Source organism: Parus major, chromosome 13 (genome assembly GCF_001522545.3).
Source record: "Parus major isolate Abel chromosome 13, Parus_major1.1, whole genome shotgun sequence".
Taxonomy (NCBI): domain Eukaryota; kingdom Metazoa; phylum Chordata; class Aves; order Passeriformes; family Paridae; genus Parus; species Parus major.
The window spans coordinates 10,569,393-10,588,690 of record NC_031782.1 but is presented as its reverse complement, the minus strand read 5'-3'; the positions used below and the strand labels follow the sequence as shown (position 1 = coordinate 10,588,690).

At 45.1% G+C, this 19,298-nt stretch overlaps 1 protein-coding gene across 1 annotated transcript in view; it reads right to left on the bottom strand.

The window, feature by feature from the left end:
- Window positions 1–18,595, bottom strand: part of PDLIM4 (PDZ and LIM domain 4) — a 44,261-nt gene extending 25,666 nt beyond the window's left edge. The window contains exons 1-2 of the mRNA XM_015641949.2: window positions 18,419–18,595; window positions 4,039–4,190 (exon numbers count right to left, since the gene is read on the bottom strand). Of these exons, the coding sequence (XP_015497435.1) occupies window positions 4,039–4,190; window positions 18,419–18,511 (245 nt within the window). The 5' untranslated portion in view covers window positions 18,512–18,595. The remainder of the gene's footprint in view (window positions 1–4,038; window positions 4,191–18,418) is intronic.
- Between the last annotated feature and the right edge of the window lie 703 nt (window positions 18,596–19,298).

Here is a 19,298-nt window from a genome sequence, read left to right as displayed (position 1 = left end):
AGTGAAGAAATTTTCCCTAACAGCCAATTGAAACCTTCCCTGGCACAACACACTAACACACTTCTTGCCTCTTAAGGAATTTGTTGGGTAACTTGGAAGCAACTTCACAGTGCATAAAAAGAACAAGTTTTACCAGGTGTCTGTGAGTAATAGTTCACGGGGCTGCTCAACACCCCGGATTTTCTCCAACCAGCTGCCACATAACTGGCCTGACCCTTCCTGCACAAAGGCAGGCAAAGTACATCCCGTGCTACCTTGGCTTGAAATTCAACAACTGGGAAGATGATGGAACAGCTGCCTAATTTATCACCAGAGCAGCCTGAACCATCCCGCTAAATCTTAATCAGCACCATCACTGCCTTCCCCACAGCCTCACTAAGCCCATGTGAACTCCTGGCCTCCCATTTTAGAGCCATTAACCACAGCCTGAACATCCAGTCCTTATTCCAGGCATGCCCAAGTAATTCCTCACACCTTACATCAATGCCCACATAGGCATCAGTTACATAAAATCAACTCCTTTCATAAACCAATGGAGATTTTCAACCACTTTGTTTCAGAACAATAAGGCCACTGTGCTGCTTTGGCTTTCACAGCATCGCTGTCCAAAGACAGACTTGCACGTGTTGGGGAAAAGCAGGATCCAAAATATCCAGGGACAAAACATCCTTTAACTTCAGGGAGGTCAAAGGTCTGGCCAAGAAAGGAGTTAGAAAATGGAGGGTGTGAAGAAGGAGGGAAAAACCCCTCAAGAGATTTGTCCTTGATAAAGGACAAAGAGATTTGAAAGAAAGGAAGTATCTGCTAGTCCAGCCTTGAGAACAGGGGCAGCTTCACAGATATCAATACTGACTGTGGACTTCAGCAGCACAGGAGAGCCATGGAGCCCAACATGCCTAAAAAGCTGTGACATCCCCTTGCCAGCAGTTTTTCCAATGTGGGCACAGGGCCAGTTTCTTCAGGAAAGCTGCAGCACAAGCCTTCACCCTCCCTGGCAGATGACAAAAGGTTCAGAAAAAGCTGTGGGGCTCGCCCTGGCTCTCTGGCACAGAGAGTCAGGTCTGGACAGTGCTGCCAAGGGTTTCCCGGCAGTCTGTGTCAGCAGGAACAGCAATGCCATGAGATCTCCCATCCCACACCCACGGCCCTTTCAAACAGTGATTTCAGCAAAACACAGCTCCAACCCAACTTTATGGCTGCCTTCATTTGATGCATGATACTTGGTCTTGGTCAGGCCACCCAGTAACTCCCCCTTCTTGTTTTCCCCACATTCTTTCCTACTGAACTTCCTAGTCTAATGGCATTTACTGACCAGAGTCTGAAAACAAAACCTATCTTGTTTTCCGTCTCAGTAACATAAAATGTTAAAGGTTGATGGAGAAAGGGCATGGAATGAAGCAGTCCAGAAGGCACCAGGGAAATGGAAGCACTGCACAGCTCCCTGCCCTCCCCTTCACACTCATGCCTGGCTGGAGGAAGCCTGCTTTGAGTTAGCACCAAATTTCATGTGTCTTCACTAACGACATGCAACAAACAGGCTTGTTATTTCAAATGCATTTCAGACAAACACATTTAAAAATAAATTTTCTCATGTTGACCTGCAAACTGTGTTTTATTGAAGGCAGTGTACAGAAAAGATGCTGAAAATTAATGCAATAAAGAGCATTCTCTCCCCAAGGGAAAAGATACCAATCCACACCACCACAGGCAGGGCTTTCTTGAAGAAATCAGCCTCAGAGTAGGGTCCAGGGTGTTGATCCACAGCTGTGACAAACAGCAGTGGCTGGACATACACACAAATCAACAAAACCCCTCATCATTGCCCCAGGACATGGATCCACTCACACCTAGGAGGAAACACCAGATGTGCTTCCAGCAATGACTAACTGGGCAACAGGATCCAACAGGTCACTTGGGAGACAGGAGGGAAATCCAAGAGTCAAGTCACTGTACATCCACTTTGGGCCACACTGAAAATAGACCTAAGAGGTCATCACTGGGTCTGCTGTCCTTACTGCAGAAAAAAACCAAACTATTCAGTTTTTCCTGTCCAGAGAAATGGCACTCTCATAGGCATCTCTGGGGGCAGCAAAGGTGAGTTCTGCCCTTGGAGAAGCCACCAAACTGACCCAGCAGTGTGATCTCCAAGAGGAACCACCCCAAGCTGAACAGCTCCTCACCTCTGTTCCTGCCTTGCAGAGCCTTGAGCGTTTATTTTTGCCTATGAGATACAAAAGTCTTTAAAATCTGTGTTTATGGAGACTTTAAGGCCTGACAAAACCATTGCAATCCTACTGCTTAGCAAAGACTGACTATGTCACCCACAAACCCTGCACCACTGAAAGGCTGTGGGCCAACAGCAGCAAGATCTCTGTTAGAAAATTCAACTCTGCTGGACACACCACAAGCTCTCACTGTTAAAAATGGCCACACCTTGGTAGGTACAGTTGGGAAAAAAAACCCATGAAGCCACAGACCCTCCATATATCATCTTCCAGATCACCCTGAGGTCATGAATGACCATTTCTGTGTCTCAGGGAAACCAAGCAGCCAGATATCCCTAACCCCAGCAAGGCACATACCAACACTGCTGTGAGACCACTGTGACCACAACCTCTGTCCTGTGCAGGAATGACCTCTTAGGAGAGGAGCACTTTCACAGATATTCAAGGGTCCAATCTGAGCCAAAAAACAAACACCAGTTGATATGAGTGGCTAAAATGAAGTGTAAAGGTGGGCATTCAGTCCATCAATTCACACAGTAGAAACCATCATCCATGAGAATAAGCACTGCCATGCTGCAGGTGAAAGCTGTTTCCAGCAAAACTTGGTTCTAACTCCCAATGAAGCTGCTCTGCTGCCAGACCACCCCAGCAGCTGATGGCTCGTCAAAACCTCCTGTCACTACACAAGGATTTTCATCTCTTCCAAAGAGAGCTCCAGTAGCCTGCAGACAGTCAAGGAAGGGAACCCTGGTCCTGCCCTGGGCACAGTTCTTGGGGGTAGAAAATCACCTAGTCTCCCTAAAACTGCTCTGGATGGAAAGCAAAACAACTGCCCTCCTTGGCTATGGAAACTCCACCTGCGTAAAGGGTTTTTGCTTGCTTGCTGTATTTTCTTTCTTTTGTAATACTGAAACCACATCATCTGTACAACATGGGCTGAAATCAGAGGACTTTGCTTTAGCCAGGCAGCTCAGAAATGCCTGTCTGAGGAACCATGAGGAATCACAGAAGGTTTGCTCCATTTATGGCAGCGCTCCTTCCCCACTGCCCAGGCATCCAGTCAGAACTACATGGTTTTCCAAGAAAAGTATAAACAGTAAATGATAGCTCTTTATATCAGGAAATGCCTCTTTAATGTGAAGTGGAAAACTCTATCCACTTATTTAAACCTACAACAGATAGTATTAGCCATTTGTGAACTTTATAAGGAGCGTTCATTTTGCTTGGATAATTTGTGATTTTACTACAGAATTAATTCAAATAGAAATCAGAAAAACCCAAGAAAACCAAACCAACCAAGCAAAAAACCCACAAATAAACAAAAAACCCCACAACACACACACACAAAAAAAATCCAACTTAAAAAAAAAACCAAATCAAAAAACCCCAAATACCAAACTCATACTTTCATTTTGCTTCAAAATACCATAAAAAGTGAATTTGGCAGGACCTTCAAATGTTTTTTCATTGAACAGATGCCTAAAATGATGGGTGGATGTTAATGAAGTGGCGAGGTTTGTCCAAAGGAGATTTTGATTCCAATGCTACTCTTGCTTGAGTTGACACAACCTCGAAGACTCAACTCAGGCCACAGCCTGGACAAGCCTTACAAGGTACAAATGGTAATCCTCATGTATAATAAACTGAACCCACTTTTTCTATCGGTGAACCATTAAAAGTAATTTTGTTTTACTATTTTTGAAAACACAGGACAATAACCCAGACCATGGGGATGCTGGAGCACATCTGCTCCAGGGCCAGCCAAAAACCCTCTGAGCAAAACTGACACAGAAGCCCATCAGAGAGAACCAACCTGTTAACAGAGAGCAGCAGCTGGTCCACACATGCTTTGATCTTGTTTTGTGCTTCTAGATGTGTCATGTTGTCCGTGTCCTCTCCATTAATTGCCAGAATAATGTCTCCTGGGCATAAGTCCGCCATGGCTGCTTTACTGCCAGGGTTAACCTGGGGAAAAATAAAAGGGTTACTGAAAAGCATATTGTTTTGTTTTTAAATAAGTCCAGTTTCTTATAAGATGCAAGTAAAGGGTACGATTATTTCTGAAGAATATGTGTTTTCTCTACACCAATGTCACCCACCTGAGGTTGGATGTGCCAGAGTTCTCAGGTAAGCCCCAGGTCTCCAAGAGCCCACAGCAACATTCTTTGTAATAAGTAATTTCAGTCAACTCCAGCCACTATAGTGACCAGGTCCCTTCTCCACATTTGTCTCTTGAAATGCTTGAAATAAATGTAATATGCTCTTTCCAGAGAGATGCTTCACACTACTTTGGCTTGCAGACCTTTCATGATGCTGCAAGAGTCAATCCCTAAGTAGCACATTAAATCCTCCTCTCTGGTTAACCACCCATGCAGAAGCACAATCCCCCTGTCTGCTGCCCTCCCTGGAGAGGTCACATTTGACATCACTTTTTCTGGACTGACATCCAAATGAACTACCTCTTTCTAGCTCTGCATAGTCACCAGCCCCAGAGGGATTTAGCAGATATGACATTTGGGAACATGGTTTAGTGGTGGCCTTGGCAGGGGGTGGGTAACAGCCAGAATAAATGATCTTGAAGATCCTTTCCATCCTAAGCAATTCCATGATTCTATTCATAAATATCACACAGCTCTTTAAGCCTCTACAATTATTTTCTTCTGGTTTTGTGGGAGGGCCAGAACCCTCTAAAACTTCTTAGTTCCTGAGGAACTAATGAAGGTCCAGATACTGTTTGTGGTCAGCAACAAAACCAAGCCTGTAGCTTATAAAAGAGGTTCTTGAGAAATTACCATTTCATTTACATAATCCTAAATGTGGTTTTAATTTTTACAATAATAGAGAATGACACAAGGTATAGTCACAACAGATAAACATGTCTGGTTAAACTCTTACTAGCTATATGTTTTCACTCTAATTTCCTCTTCAGTTTATTCACAGCATCTGCTAAGCAAACACATTTTATCAGCTGAGAAGTTACAGCAAGCCTGACTTTTGCTTATTCATGTGTCACTGCATTAAAGCAAGCTGGTGTTTTGATTCTGCTTACTCTTGATTTACACAGATGTAATCCCCTGTCTTAGTTGGTGGGTCTCTGCCCCACCCTCCTTGAGAAACCCAGACAACAGGAGCACTGCTCTACCCACCACCTCCCCTTGGCTTACAACAGTGCATGACAGCAGCCAGAGACACTGGGTATAGTTTTTCAGACAGTAAGACCAAGTGGGGCAGTTTCCCAGTGCCCAGAAGCCCCCCAACCATAGGCCATCATTAAACAGGAGGTTTTTTTTAGGGGGCGTGCCCACATCCCAGCTTTCATCCTGATTTAATATAATCTTATAATGGTTTGTGTTGGGAGGGATCTTAAACATAACCTTGTTCCAACACAGAAGCACCTTCCACACAGGTTGCTCCAAGCCCCATCCAACCTGGCCTTCACACTTTCAGGGAGAATTTGTTCTGTTTTTGTAGGGAATTTGAAGAGGATTCAATCTTACCACAACAGCCCCTGTGGATTGCACTAGAGCTATGCTTGGTGAGAAGCAGACAGCCCCCAGTGTAGCACAGGCCTGCTGCACTGCTCCCTGCATGAACAGGTCTACTGGCACCACCAAAACAAGAACCTGAAGGTGTTTAAGAAGCTCCAAACATTCTTTCTAACTTCTGGCAGTTAAGTAGAACTGGCAGTACAAGTTAGAGCTTTTGTTGCATTGTCAGAGTAAATTAGTATTTGCCATTTGCTCTTCAATAGTTTCTGCTGGGCTGTTTGGCTTGAACAAACCCACCCAGACCAACTGCTAACGGGCTGCCCTATGACGCAGCTCAGAGCAAACAACAGGACATGTCTTTCAGCTCCACAAACGTTAAGCTCTGACAGAGGACATTTCAAGCCAGGACAGGATTATTTTTCCCCTAGCATAGTTAGGGTTTTTTGAACCCCTGTATCCATCCACAGGGCATTAGGGTCCTCCTACAACCACAGAAGCTGCCAGACTCATCAGAAAGTCAACCTACAGCTCAACCATCAACTCCAAGGAACCACCTCCATGCTCTTGCCTGCAGTTATCTGCTTCCCTCAGTGCTCATCCTACAGCCCTGACTGCCAAGCAGGCTTTTAGACAGGCTTTTTTGAGCTTCATCCAGGACAGCTGTATCTTGTTCTTGTTATTCAGTGCTGTCTAGATGTCTGATGGATTTTTTCCCCCCCTGTAGTGATCTTAACCATGTTGTAGCTTCCTTGAAGACTAAGCTGTTCACAAATGGGGCTCGTTGCTGTTTCCTATTTTTAGTTTGTGCTTTATTTCAAATTACTTTGGCAGTATTTTCATATTAGCATTTTATGCTAGCTGTGGAGATGACCGAGGGCTTGAAATAGAGCTGCACTCCATGAATTCATTTGAGATACAGCATTGGTGTCACGACAGCTTGGGAATCATTGTAATGTCTGTCAGGCCCAAATTTTGTATTTTACTGAATAATATTTAAAATACTGTAGACTAAGGTCTTTTAACCCACAGCTGTGCAAAGCCATTGACACCAAACACCCCATAGAAAGCCTGACAAGTCTGGTCATGGGTCAGTGCTGTGCCTGAATCCTAGTGCAGGGGTTCTACCTGCTTTGGACATGGTTTAGTGGTGACCTTGGCAGTGCTGGGTTAATAGTTTGACTCAATGGTCTTAAAAACCTTTTCACACCCAAGTATTCTGTGATTGTGTGACATTAGAGCCTGGCAGTGCACAGAGGTCTTGGGATGGAGCTTGTATCCGAGGTACTCACTTGTCCCTCTCTCCGGAGAGCCCTCAGGTCTGCTGCCCTGAGCCAAAACCACAGTGTGTGTGACATCATGGAAACACACATGAATCTGACAGTAATCAGACACATTATGAAGTTAAAAACACTGCAGAGAAAACCTGCACCGAGTCACCACAGCCCTGTGTTCTTGAAAGGGGCCTCCAAAGGAGCTGACGTTTGAGAACAGGAGAGGATTAAGGAAAATAGTGGTAAGATTTTATTTGATTTTGAAGTTCTCCATCTGTGCCAAGAACAAACCATTTCAGAAATCAAGTGCTAAATGAGCACAGACCAAGCTTACAATGGATATGTAACTCAGGGTGGTGTGAGCTATCTACCCACCACAGGCAGCAGTGAGTACACTAAAACTGAGTCCCAGCTCATGCACCAGGGCCTAACATGGGTTATGTCCCACAGCACCTGCTGCACCCTGCATGTGCCACACCTCACCTTACCCAGGCTAGATACCTGCCAGGATTTGGGCTGCTTGTGTCCTCCAGTGAAGAGTTTGGGCAGGGCAATTACTCACCAGCAAGAAGCCAGCCCAGTCCCTCACACCCTGGTAGCCCCCAGGGCAGCAGGGCCCTACACAAATGTTGGTGTTTCAGGTGGGGAATTCTGTGGGTGGATGGGGTGGTCTAAGCCCTCACACCATCAGCAGGGTCTTGCTCCCTGTGAGGCCATGCAGCTCCCAAAGACCTCTGCTTGTGCCATGGGGTGACAGCAACATCGATATACCTTCACAGCAGTCAAGTGTACAGCACCAAGAGCCAAAACAACAGCAAACACCAGAGGCTTAAAGAAACTTAAATATTTTTATTACAATTCCCTTAAAGGGTTTTATTTTTCAATCAGACAGAAATCTCACCTCCTGTGGAATCTCTGAGCTCGCAAAGACATAACTTAATGAAGCACTGAAGCAGCACTGAGGTGAACCCCCAGACATCAGCTAACTCACACTCCTGGTTACTGCTGTCCTGCAGGCAAAAATATTTTCCCAACAACATAAATCAAAAGCCAACTAATGGAGACTTGGGGTGAAGTTGCCCAACACAGACAAAGCCAGTCCTGCAAAAAGGGGAGAGGACCATCTCTCTGCATCTTCCTGCTCCAGAAGTACCATCCAGCCTCTTCCTTTGTGCCATCCCTGGTGCTCAGCAGGTTCTGAGGCACAGCCTGGCATGCGATCCGGAAGAGCTGATGGTTTCATAGAATCACTGAATAGTTTGGGTTGGAAGGGACCCTAAAGATAATTTGCTCCTGCCACAGCCAGGGACACCTTCCACTAGACCAAGTTGCTCCAAGCCCATTCCACCTGTCTTGCACACTTCCAGGGATGGAACAGCCACAGCTTCTCTGGGAAACCTGTGCCAATGCCTCACCACTCTCACAGAAATAATTTCTTCCTCATATCTAATCTAAATCTTTCTTACTTCAACTTAAGGACAGTCCCCCAAGTTTTCTGGGAGTGGCAAAGCAACTCAGAGGAATAGGTCCAGTGCAGTGGACCTGTCATCAGGGACCATGGCAGGGCTGCAGTGAGCTGGTGGCAAGCTCTTCATGAGAGGGTTAAACAGATCCCACAGTGCTACACACCACCTAAGCACTGCTACATTTTCAGCAGGAAGGAACCAAGCATGAAATATGTGCGGAACCAATTCAAGTGCTGGGGAAGTCACTGGCACTTGTGTTTCCACAGCTCCTTTTATGCCCATAGAAGCACTAGTGCGTTCTCTGCCCAAGGCAGCCACGCACGCACAGCACGGCCACCGCTCTGAGAATGCAGCATGCATGCCTGCCAGCTTTACTGCTCTCCCAAAATTAAATAAAGAACAACAGTCTGAGTTTAACCTCTCCACAAAAAAAAAAAAAAAAAAAGCTGCTTCCTCGCTTCTCTCTCTCAAAAAAACAAAGATGCTTGAGAATGCTTATAAACAGAAAAGACTAAAAAAAACAAACCACTTACCCAGTAATGATACTGTAGAGCAGAGCACAAGGGGGTGTTTGCACAGCACGTGCCCCAGGTGAGCAGCTCTCCAGGCTCGTGAGATCCCAGAGAGCAGCCCCTCCCCACACAGCACGCCTGTGGAAGGTGCATCCTGCAGGGATTTGCTCCCCTAGGAAGCCATAATGTACTTTTTCCCTCCTTTTCTAATAAGAATATTATGCTTCTTAATCCCCTCAGGATATGTCTCATTTGTGACATCTTTCTATGTCCTCCACATAGCACTGTGCTTTGAAAAATACCAGAGTCCAGTATTAGTGCCTGTCTCAACCCCCTCTATTGCTCCAGTAAGAAAAAGACAAATTTAAGAAAGAGCTCCCGGTGATCATCCCTTCTTTCACTATTCTCTGTTTCTTCAGTCACCACAGAAAGCTCAGTGACAGCACTGCAAGCATTACCACCACACTATGCCTTTTGCCAAATCATCCACCAGGGAATTCTATCTCAATAAATAAAACCAATTTTTAAAAATAATTTTTTTCCAATCATACTCCCCACTGGTTTTTCCAGGATTACCATCCACCTCTTCACTCTCCTCCAAGGCAATTACCCTCCAGCAGGTCCCTTGTTCACCCAGGTGGATTCTCTGATGCTATTAAATTGATAATCCCAAAGCCAGCAGCAGTGCTCTTATGTTGCCACTGGAGTATTGCTTGGATTTACTGAGTGCTGCTATTAAAATAAAGTACATTGGGGCAACTGCCTTGCACTTAACCTAGAGTTGGTTGGTGTTGGAGCTGTGCAGTCTAATTTAGTAATTAGTAAGCAAGGTTATTTGCATCAAGAGGAGTTTGCTCTTAAAACACAGTGTTCTACCTTCTGCCCTGGAGCTTGGCCACGGAAGGGTGCCAGGGCTGGGAGAGCATTCAAAACAGGGCAAAGTCCCCATACCTACTGCCTGCATCCCCTGCCCTCACAGGGATGGGAACCCTGCCCACCACAGGGACTGCTCTGCTCTGGAACAGCTTTCCTCAAGCCAACTTTAGAATTGGGCACACACCACAAGCTGAAACAATCAATACTTTAGTAAAAGGTTAATTTGTAATATTAACTTAATCCCTTTTTATTTCTACTCTTTCCCCAGAAACCTGCCTTCTAAGGTCACCTGTGCCAGGACTGAAGGATGAAGGATACAGCTCCTCACTACCTGCACTGGCCTCAGCACAGCCAGAATAAGTTAGGTTTTTTTTCACAGAATTTTTTATCCAAATCAACAGAAGGTGCCTATTCTGGCCATTCCCATCTCCATAATGAAGGCAGCTTTATCTCTGCCACATCTTCACTTTTTATTAAAAGTGCTACTCTAATGCATCCCATCAGTGAACAAAGCCAGGATTTAACAGGTTAAAAGGTGCAATCCCAAACAAGCCCACACAGACCACACAACTCTTCTCTTACATCAGTGGTAGTTTGTCGTAGGCAAGTCTGGGGAATTTTCTGTTCTGCAACTGTGATCAAAAGGGCCTGATTAAAGTCTTCCAGAGGCTTTCAAGATAGTGTGACAAAATTCTCAGCTTTTAAACAAAGCCTGTCAGCTCCATGCTATGGGGTAGGGAATGATCTTACTAGCTACATGTTTTAAAACAGGAAGAGCCAAGAGTCAAATAATTAACTAATGAAAATGAATTCCCTAAACCCTTTAAACATTCTTTCCAGGGATTCTCCTCAGCTTTTCAAAGCATCCTGCCTTGAGTTCCTTGCCAATTTGTTTGCATTTTTCTACTTGCTTATATAAAGTCTGATGTATCAAGGCATTATTTAGATAAGCTCACAGCCCAGTAAATGAAGAACACTGTTTATGCAATCTGAATTCATTTAACTACTGAAGAAAATAAGCTTAAAAGAAGGGAAAGAACCACAGTACAAGTATTATAAAAGGCAAGGCACTCAAAAATCCTTTTGAATTCAAGCACTGATGGATCCAAATCCAAATTTAGAAACAGATTGATAGTGTAGATCCTAACCCAGATCTAAGTATGAGGTCTCTGTTCAACGAGGCTGAGAATCAATGAAATTGGACATGTGTTTTAGATCAACCAGCCACTAACCCATGTGCAGACCTCAAAATGTCGATTGAGAAAAACAAGGAAGAGATCCACAAAGATCATCTGGTGTATTTTGTCAACAACTCTCTTGCTCAGCCCAAGGGCACACAACTCCAGCAGCACTCATGGTCACTGCTGTCAGGAGCCCCTTACTCCTTCCTCCAAAAACAAGTTAAAGATTCTGTGCTGCTTTACTGCACAGAACAGCCCAATTCAGCATTCTGGCTGCTACTACACTTAAATCTGCTTTATATTTACTTTGCCTTATTAGGAAGCAAGGCCAGGGAGGGACAGCTACCACACCAGTGAGCCCTTGATGTGGTTGTGCTTGGAGCACCACCGTAGTCCCTCATCTACTACACAGCTGCACACCTCTGCACAAACCAGACTGAGCAGCATCACAGAAAGTGTTTATGGCCAGAATTGCTTCATCTCCTTCAGAGGTTTAGGACCCAGGTCTGCAGTGAAGTCTTCCCCCTCTGACACCCCTCAACAAGGAGCAGGGCTTCTTGAGCCCTTCTCAGGAGCAAGCCTTAAGTGCTGTGCAGAACACATGGAGGAACTGTTAAGAGTTTGCCTTCCAAACCATCTGCCTCTTGGCCAGGAAGGCAGGCTGACACTGTCCTTCCCATCAAAAGGGAAGCGTACACAGAGTGCTCTCCAAAGAGAAAAAAATTCTTCAACACAAAAAGTTTAATCCAGTTGGTGAGCATCCCTGAAGTCTCATTCTTGCAGCACACTGAGGTGCTAATCACAGAGTGCAAAGATTTGTGCCTCTGCGACACAAATGCTTTCTCCTGGTTTAATGGTGAACGTCAAGCGTTTTGCAGGGCTTGGTCTTTTGGGCCAGAAGCTTTACATATGCCAAAGTTTCTGAAGTGTTTTGTTGCATAAGGTAAACAACAGCATTGAGAGCAGTGTCAGCATGCTGCAAACCTCCCAGATGATGATCTCCTCTGTTGGTATCAGCCAGTCCTGGAGTCAACTGTCCAAGACAGCTTCTCTTTTAGCTGTGCATTGCCCATATCTAATAATTAAGAATAACAACTTTAAATAATCTTCTTTATTCTGGTATATTTTGTTTTCTGAAGCTTGGGCTGTAAAATGTCATTGCCACATAATCTGCTATCAATCCACACAACATGTAGAACTACTTAAGGATTAATGGGTGTGAATGCAAGCTGCTCTGGTTGTCAAGGATTGAGTGTGGCTGTGAGGCATCTTTATGGTATTTGGAAAACTCATAGGCTGAAATCCTCTTGAACAGCACTTTTTGTTTTTTAAAATACAGCTGTGTTCTCTGTGGGGAGAAAACAGCTTTCTTTTGGGCCTCTCCTGGCTGTAAAAGTTCCTCAAAAGTCACACTGTGACCTGATATCTTTGCTGTTGCTCAAATAACATAGTGAAACCCATGCTTGCTTGAAGTTTTTGTGTAAATTCTGAACTAGAAACCAAACACAAACTTATCTACCAGGGCCTGGGGCAAGTGGGGTGTTAGGGGCTATGTACAAACCCACTACATGAACAAGCTCTGTGAGATATGGGGTTTGCTCTGGCACACCTCTGGCACTGATAACAAATCAAGCAGAGTATTTTTCTGTGAACATGTTTGTTTAAACCTTTTCTATCAACGCTGCTGAGAGAGCTACTGTTTTCTTTCACGCTTTAGCACCTGTGGTTACAGATGACTTAAAAAATGAAAATGTTTTTACTAAGTGTTTGGGTATCTGAGAACCATAAGTCAAGGCATTTTGAGAGCACAGAAATCAGACAACAAATTCAGTTAGAAATATTATATTGTTCCTTCTAGGATTCTCTGTGACATGTATTTAATCTCCAAGCTACCAAAAATGAAATTAAATTGCATTGATCTGCATTAATTCCACACAATTCATAATGGCATATTCATATTAAAATTAAAGGATTTATCCAATTTCAGGAGGACCAGGATTATAACCATCTGCTGTGTTACATAGCAAAAAAAGTTTAGGAAAAAAAGAATAATTGCACATATTTCCGCCATATACTTTTTACACCTGGTGGTATATGTAAGGGCTGTTTGAGTAAGTCTGTTGTTTAACTATTCTCTTTAACCCACTTTATCAAGTGGGATTTAGGTGCACACTTCTACAAAATAAGTTTGAATACCTGTCCCAGCAGGCAATCTTTCAATCTTCAAGGAAAACTGACATCACCACCATTTAAAACAAAAATAATGGGGAAGGAAGAAAAACCCCAAATCCACAAATCCCAAATACCCAGGGACACTGAACTTATACTGCTTTGTCCAGCCTGGCAGAGGCCTGATGTGTTTTCATGGGTGTGCTGGGTTTCTTTTGTTAACTTGCCCCAAGGTCAGACCTTGCCTAAATGGATCTACATGAATCATTCTTTCCACCTGCTTTCCCACTTGGGATTATCAGTGTGCTTAATTACAGTGATTAGTAGTATTAGGCTTTCATTCCAGCATGTTCCACCAGTACTGTCTCCTGATCCAGCACAAGCATTTATTCTTCTCTTTCAGTTATTAAACAAAAAAGCAATAGAAACACTTCAACAGCAAATACATTTGTGACGTATTTCTGTTAGTTCTTATCTGTAGCTCGGATGAACTGTTCTGTACCAGCATAGCTTCACACTTAACCACCCAGACTTCTCAGCCTGAGTTTGTAGGAATGATGAGAAAAACAAAAACTGACTAGCAAAAAGTATTTCCTTCCACTTGAAAAAATCATCCCACTTGAAATACTGTAACAACACTGCTCTGCAAGTAACTGAGGGACAGCTTTCATCACTCAGCTCTACACAGGCAGCAAACCCACCAAAAATCAGCAGAAATCAGGTGGGGTCATAGTTTTGGGATTCAGCAACACAGAGTGGCTTCTTCAGTCCATTTGGGAGCTCTGAACAGAGAGTCCATAATTTCCATCTAATGAACTATCAAATACATAAAAATTACATGAAACCAAAAAAACCTTACAAAAATCAAAGCCCTTCTAACTTGTCTCAAACGGAGACAAAATTCCTGTTCCTTTTGCTGCTGTCTCTGATCCTTGCCTTCTACACCAACATATATGGAGTTCCTGGGGTAACCAAACCTGTCACTCCCAGCTCTAGCTCTTGGGAGCCCCTTCTGCTCAGCCATCCCCAACCCCACAGGAAAAAACCTCACAGGCCTCCCCAGGTATTATTCCACTGAGTGGGTTCTCTCTGCATTCACACAGGATCACAGCATAGACTTGGGCATTCGCCAGCTGCCTTGACAGAGTCAACAAAATCACTTTTACTGGAATTCCTTCCTCAGCAGAATTCTTTCTCAAGTATCCTAACCTTTAACAGGACATGTCTCTGCTCAAATGTGAAAGCTGCTTAAGTTTAAAAGTAGTTTAAAAGTCAACCTTAACTCAAACAATACCTGGATAATGGATTGCAGACCAATTGTTTCTCATCCTTCTTCTGCCACAGTTCCAAGCCAATGCTGAGAACTGCATTTTGCTGCTGCACTAGAGACCAGCAGGTAAACTAACGTTGAAGCCAGCAGATAAAGGAAAAATTTATTAAAATCTCATTCAAAAAATACTGGAATTGGTCCACTTGCCATTTATCTGTTTTGCCATATAATTTATCTATGACTTCAAAAACAGCAAGTGCATGGATTAACACTGGCAGAACTGGGCAGATGATGACATCAGCTGCTCCAGGAGCAGGGCAAGCAAGTTCAAGTGACTGAATGCATTCACCTTCTCTAGTTATGCTAATGACTGATGATCTTTTAATCCCAGGCAAGGGGTAGATAACTGTGATCCCACACAGAACCACAGCACTCACTGATGTGGTTACAAGCACAGCACTGAGAACAGCCAAATGAGTTATTCCATTCCTGTTCCTGAGCCATGGCTGCTGGTCAAAAGGAATGTTGTCAATGGAGTAAGAGCCACAGGGAATCCCCTTCCCCACAGAGGGAAAACACAGCATTAGCCTGATCAACCAAGGAAATCAGCTGTCAGCTACCAGAAATTTAATTAAGTCTTAAAATCACTTTCTATCAAGTCACTAAGGCCAACTTGAAGCAGATCTTTCGGATCATCTCCTACCCCTATAAATATACTTAGGAGGAGTAACCATTAATGATGTGATGTCCTATACTTAGTGTTAGCTCACTCCAACAGTGGGTATAAAACAAACTGTGTTTCCCTCCAAGAGTGTAGCCTGGTGCTATAAATCAGCAGTGTCAGCACTGTGCTAACAACACACCAGTATCGCTCTCCAGGGCTGCATGCCCTCAAACCAGCCCAGCAAACTCCAGTCCTGCTAAATGGGTCCTCCTGAATATACAAGAAACAGGGGATGAAAGGGTAGCTATAGCACACCTAACTTTTCATGTGACTGCATGAGAGAGATGCCCTAAGCATGGCCTTCTGGATCTGCATTTATCTTCAGTACTAAGGAACTCAACATCCCACCTGGAACCCTGGCCTCTCCAGGGCAGAGTTCAACATCAGCTGCTCAGCAGAGCAATCAGATCTTTACCCCTTGTCACTTAAGACTGATCAAATCACAGAGGGAAGTGACTTGTTTTCAAGACAAAAAAGAGCATTGCTTAATGTCATGAGTGTATTTGAGCAAGGGATAGACTGAATACCATCAGCACCTGCACAGACACAGCCACCTCACAGGGGCTAAAAGCCAAAGTAAACCTTTGTGAGCAAGGTAAATTCCATCCTAAAGCAGGACAGGGTCATTGTCATGTTCCATGCTACCAAATCCATATATTGCCATTTATCTCTTGACAATATTATTACAAGACATTTTTGTGGACCACCTTCAGCTTTGCCCCCTGCCTGACATCTCTCTGCCCTACACCACTGTGCCTCAGCTCACCCTGGCAGTGCCTCTCATTATTTCCAGCTGCTCCACTATTTCCAGCCTCCAGCACCAAGAGCTGAATGTGGGTGGCCTTGGATGCCACAAATCCCAAACTGCAACCTGATTTCCCAATATAACCAGTCCAGGTAGGATGCTTGCAGAGCTGTACAGCCCAAACACCTTGTGACATGTTGATGCTCAGCCCCCTTTGGGCCAAGCAGTGGGATGCAGCAATCCCACATCCCTCAGGCAGCCTAGCACACCCAGAACATATTGGCATCTTCCAGGCCCACAGCTGGATGTGGGATTCTGAGACTGTGGTCCTGCCTCCCGGCAGAATTTCTGCTTTTCCAAAGATGTTTGTAATTTAATGGCATTTTAGTATAAAACAAATAAAATTGAAATTAAAGAAGAAAGGCACTTTGAAGGAAGCAGTAGGCAGCCAAAAGCCTCCACAATTAGCAAGAGTCTCCCCCTCCCACTATGAGCCAGGCTGAGCAAAGGGGATGGAGGCTTCTCATTCCTGGAGACAGGAAGCCCCCAGCCTCCTTGCCCACATTTCAAGCCAGAAAGAACAGATTTCCTGCACAATCACAGAATAAAAGGGAATATGGCACCACAACAATCATGATCAGTCCTCTGCACAGTAGCAAGGTTGCACAGACCCACCACCAAGCAAAGCCCAGGCTCCCCAGGGAGCCTTCCAGCAGCCCCCTCCTGCATCCCCATGGCCAGGAGCTGCAGCAGAAGATAATTCTTCCCCAACTTTAACATTTTTAGGTACGATTTGGAAAGCAAGTGAGATTGTTTCTTGTGTTTAGATACTAGAGCCCAACCAGAGCACCCTACATCTATATTTACATCCTAGTGATTTGTTTACCACCCTCTGGGAGCAGCTGTTAGAGTACAGCACATCAGAGCATCAGCACACTCTTCAGTGGGAGCAGAATTTAAAAAGGATCCAATTAAAAGGCTGCCAAATGGAATAACACCCTACATCTGCTTCTTGTGTTACAACTCCTAGTGATCCACAGCAAGACTGGCCTGAGGAGAATCATCCTTCTCACACCTCCCAGCTTTGCTGAATCAAACAAGAAATTTAGCAAGCTGCTAATCTAGGCAAAAGCAGACTTAGATTTTCCTTGTTTAATATTAAACCAGTTTTTGGGGTTTTTTTCAAAGCAACAAGAAAATTGGCTGCCTCCACTAAATTCAGCTGTTCGCTTCCATGACAAGAACATTTCTACAAATGCCAGAAGTGATTTTTGATACAACCCAGGTTACCAGGGGAGAAATAGAACTCTCCATGTCCAGGAGGTTCAGGCTGAACCCCAAAAGCTGAGTGTCCCCTCTCACAGCACAGCCCCCCAGCTGCATGTGGACACCTGCCCCAAGTACAGCACAGCCAGCCCCACCTGCACCTCCCTGGCCTTCCCTCTCCTCCATCCATCTCCTCCTGATCCTCCTCCAAGGCAGCCCTCACTGGAGCACTTGGAAAGGGACAGTCCAAAGTAAAAACAAAGCCATGCAATTCACATGTTTGAACTTAAACGAAATCTCACTAAAATACGCTCTCTTCTATAATTATTTCTCTGAAACTCAGGATACACGTTTTCTCTTTTCTGTCACAGCTTTCGCAGATGAATGAAAAAACAGCAAACAGCTTGTGTGCGTTACAAGAGTATTTTTTAAGTTACAGCTCCTTTCAAATGCACTCAGGGCTTGTTCCAGAAATTCAGCAGCAGCTGCCCTGGGGGGCTCGGCAATCCTACACAGCCCGACTTGCCGGGAAGGCAGAGCAGCTTAGGGCACCCCACTCTTTGGAAACAGTGCCCACGGGAGCGTGCCCAGCTCACATACAGCACCTCATCCATCACACCGCCTCGCCGCGATCCTTCCTGAACGGGGGATGGCTTGTTTCCACTACATCCACACACAAAGACTATTTCAAACTATCTGCGGCGTCTTAGCAAAGAATTTTCCAGAATACGTATTTGTGAGGTCAAACACAAGTGCGAGTACACTTACAAAGTAATTATTACCAGCCCATAGAGACCCCAGAACTCTGCAGCCTGCATGGAGAAACTTCTTGCTGACTTAACTCATACCTTCTTTAAAAACCTCAACAGCCTGTGAACTCACTCCAGGGCACGAATCCAAACCATGTGAACACTAAAAACTTTGAAAGCAGATCCTTATGAATTAACATCCCCCCCACCCCCAAAAAAAGAAAAAAAAAAAAAAAAAAAAAAAAAAAAAAAAAAAGGAGAATGCTGTAACACTGGGAAAATAGGCTGAAGCAGTGCAAAGTTCACAAGGGAGCACTTATTTGAGTGTATATAGAATAATTTGGAGCTCAAAAGAGCCCAACAGCCACTAGCCGCTGGGCCCGGGAGAACCCGCCCGACTCCGGGTGCTACCCGCCCCGCCGCCCATCACCTGCGGCCGCTGGCCGCTCCCCGCTCCGCTCCCCCTCCGAGCTCACCCTGGAGATGGTCAGCGGGGCGCTGAAATCTTTACCGCCCACCAAGCGAAAACCCCACGGCGAAGGGCCACGCAAGACCACCGAGTGGGACATAGCAGCGGCGGGGCGCTCTCTGCCCGCAGACTGCGGCGGCTCCGGCTGCCGATCCCCCGCCGCAGCTCCTGAGGGCCGGGACGGAGCGATCCCGCCTCCCCGGCGAGCCCCGCCCGCAGGGCCTGCCCACGAGGAAGGACCCACCCGGCCGCCTGGCCTTGGGGGAGATTCAGCGAGTGTTTCCCCCTGAATCCTTTTATAAGTGGGCTTCGGAGGGGCTGCTCGCTGTGGTAAAGTTACAGTACTTTACTAGGACTAAAGCATATGGTGTGCTCAAAGCCTCCCTCACTGCACGTTCATCCTCTGCAGTGGAAGGAAAATGATGCAATAGGTCAGTAAATGTTTGGTTGTGTTTTATTCATTACAATAAGTCTCCTGAATGAGAAAAAAGTTCAAGAAAATAATCAGATTTCGTTTAAAGCAGTTTGTGGATATTTCATGGTCATCACTTGGGTGAAAGATAAACTTCCAAGAAAATAATCACAGAATCACAGAATGGTTTCATTTGGGATGGACCTGAAATTGTCATCACAATCCAAACCCCTACCATGGCCAGGGACACTTTCCACTCTCCTAGGTTGCTCCAAGCCCCATCTGACCTGGCCTTGAACACTTCCAAGGATGGGACAGCCACGGCTTCTCTGGGAAAGCTGTGCCAGGGCCTCACCACCCTCGCAGGGAGGAATTTCTTCCAATCTACCTCTGCCCTCTGTGAGTTTGAAGCCATTCCCCTTTACTCTGTCTCTCCAGGCTCATGTTCCAAATCCCTCTCCAGCTCTCTTGGAGC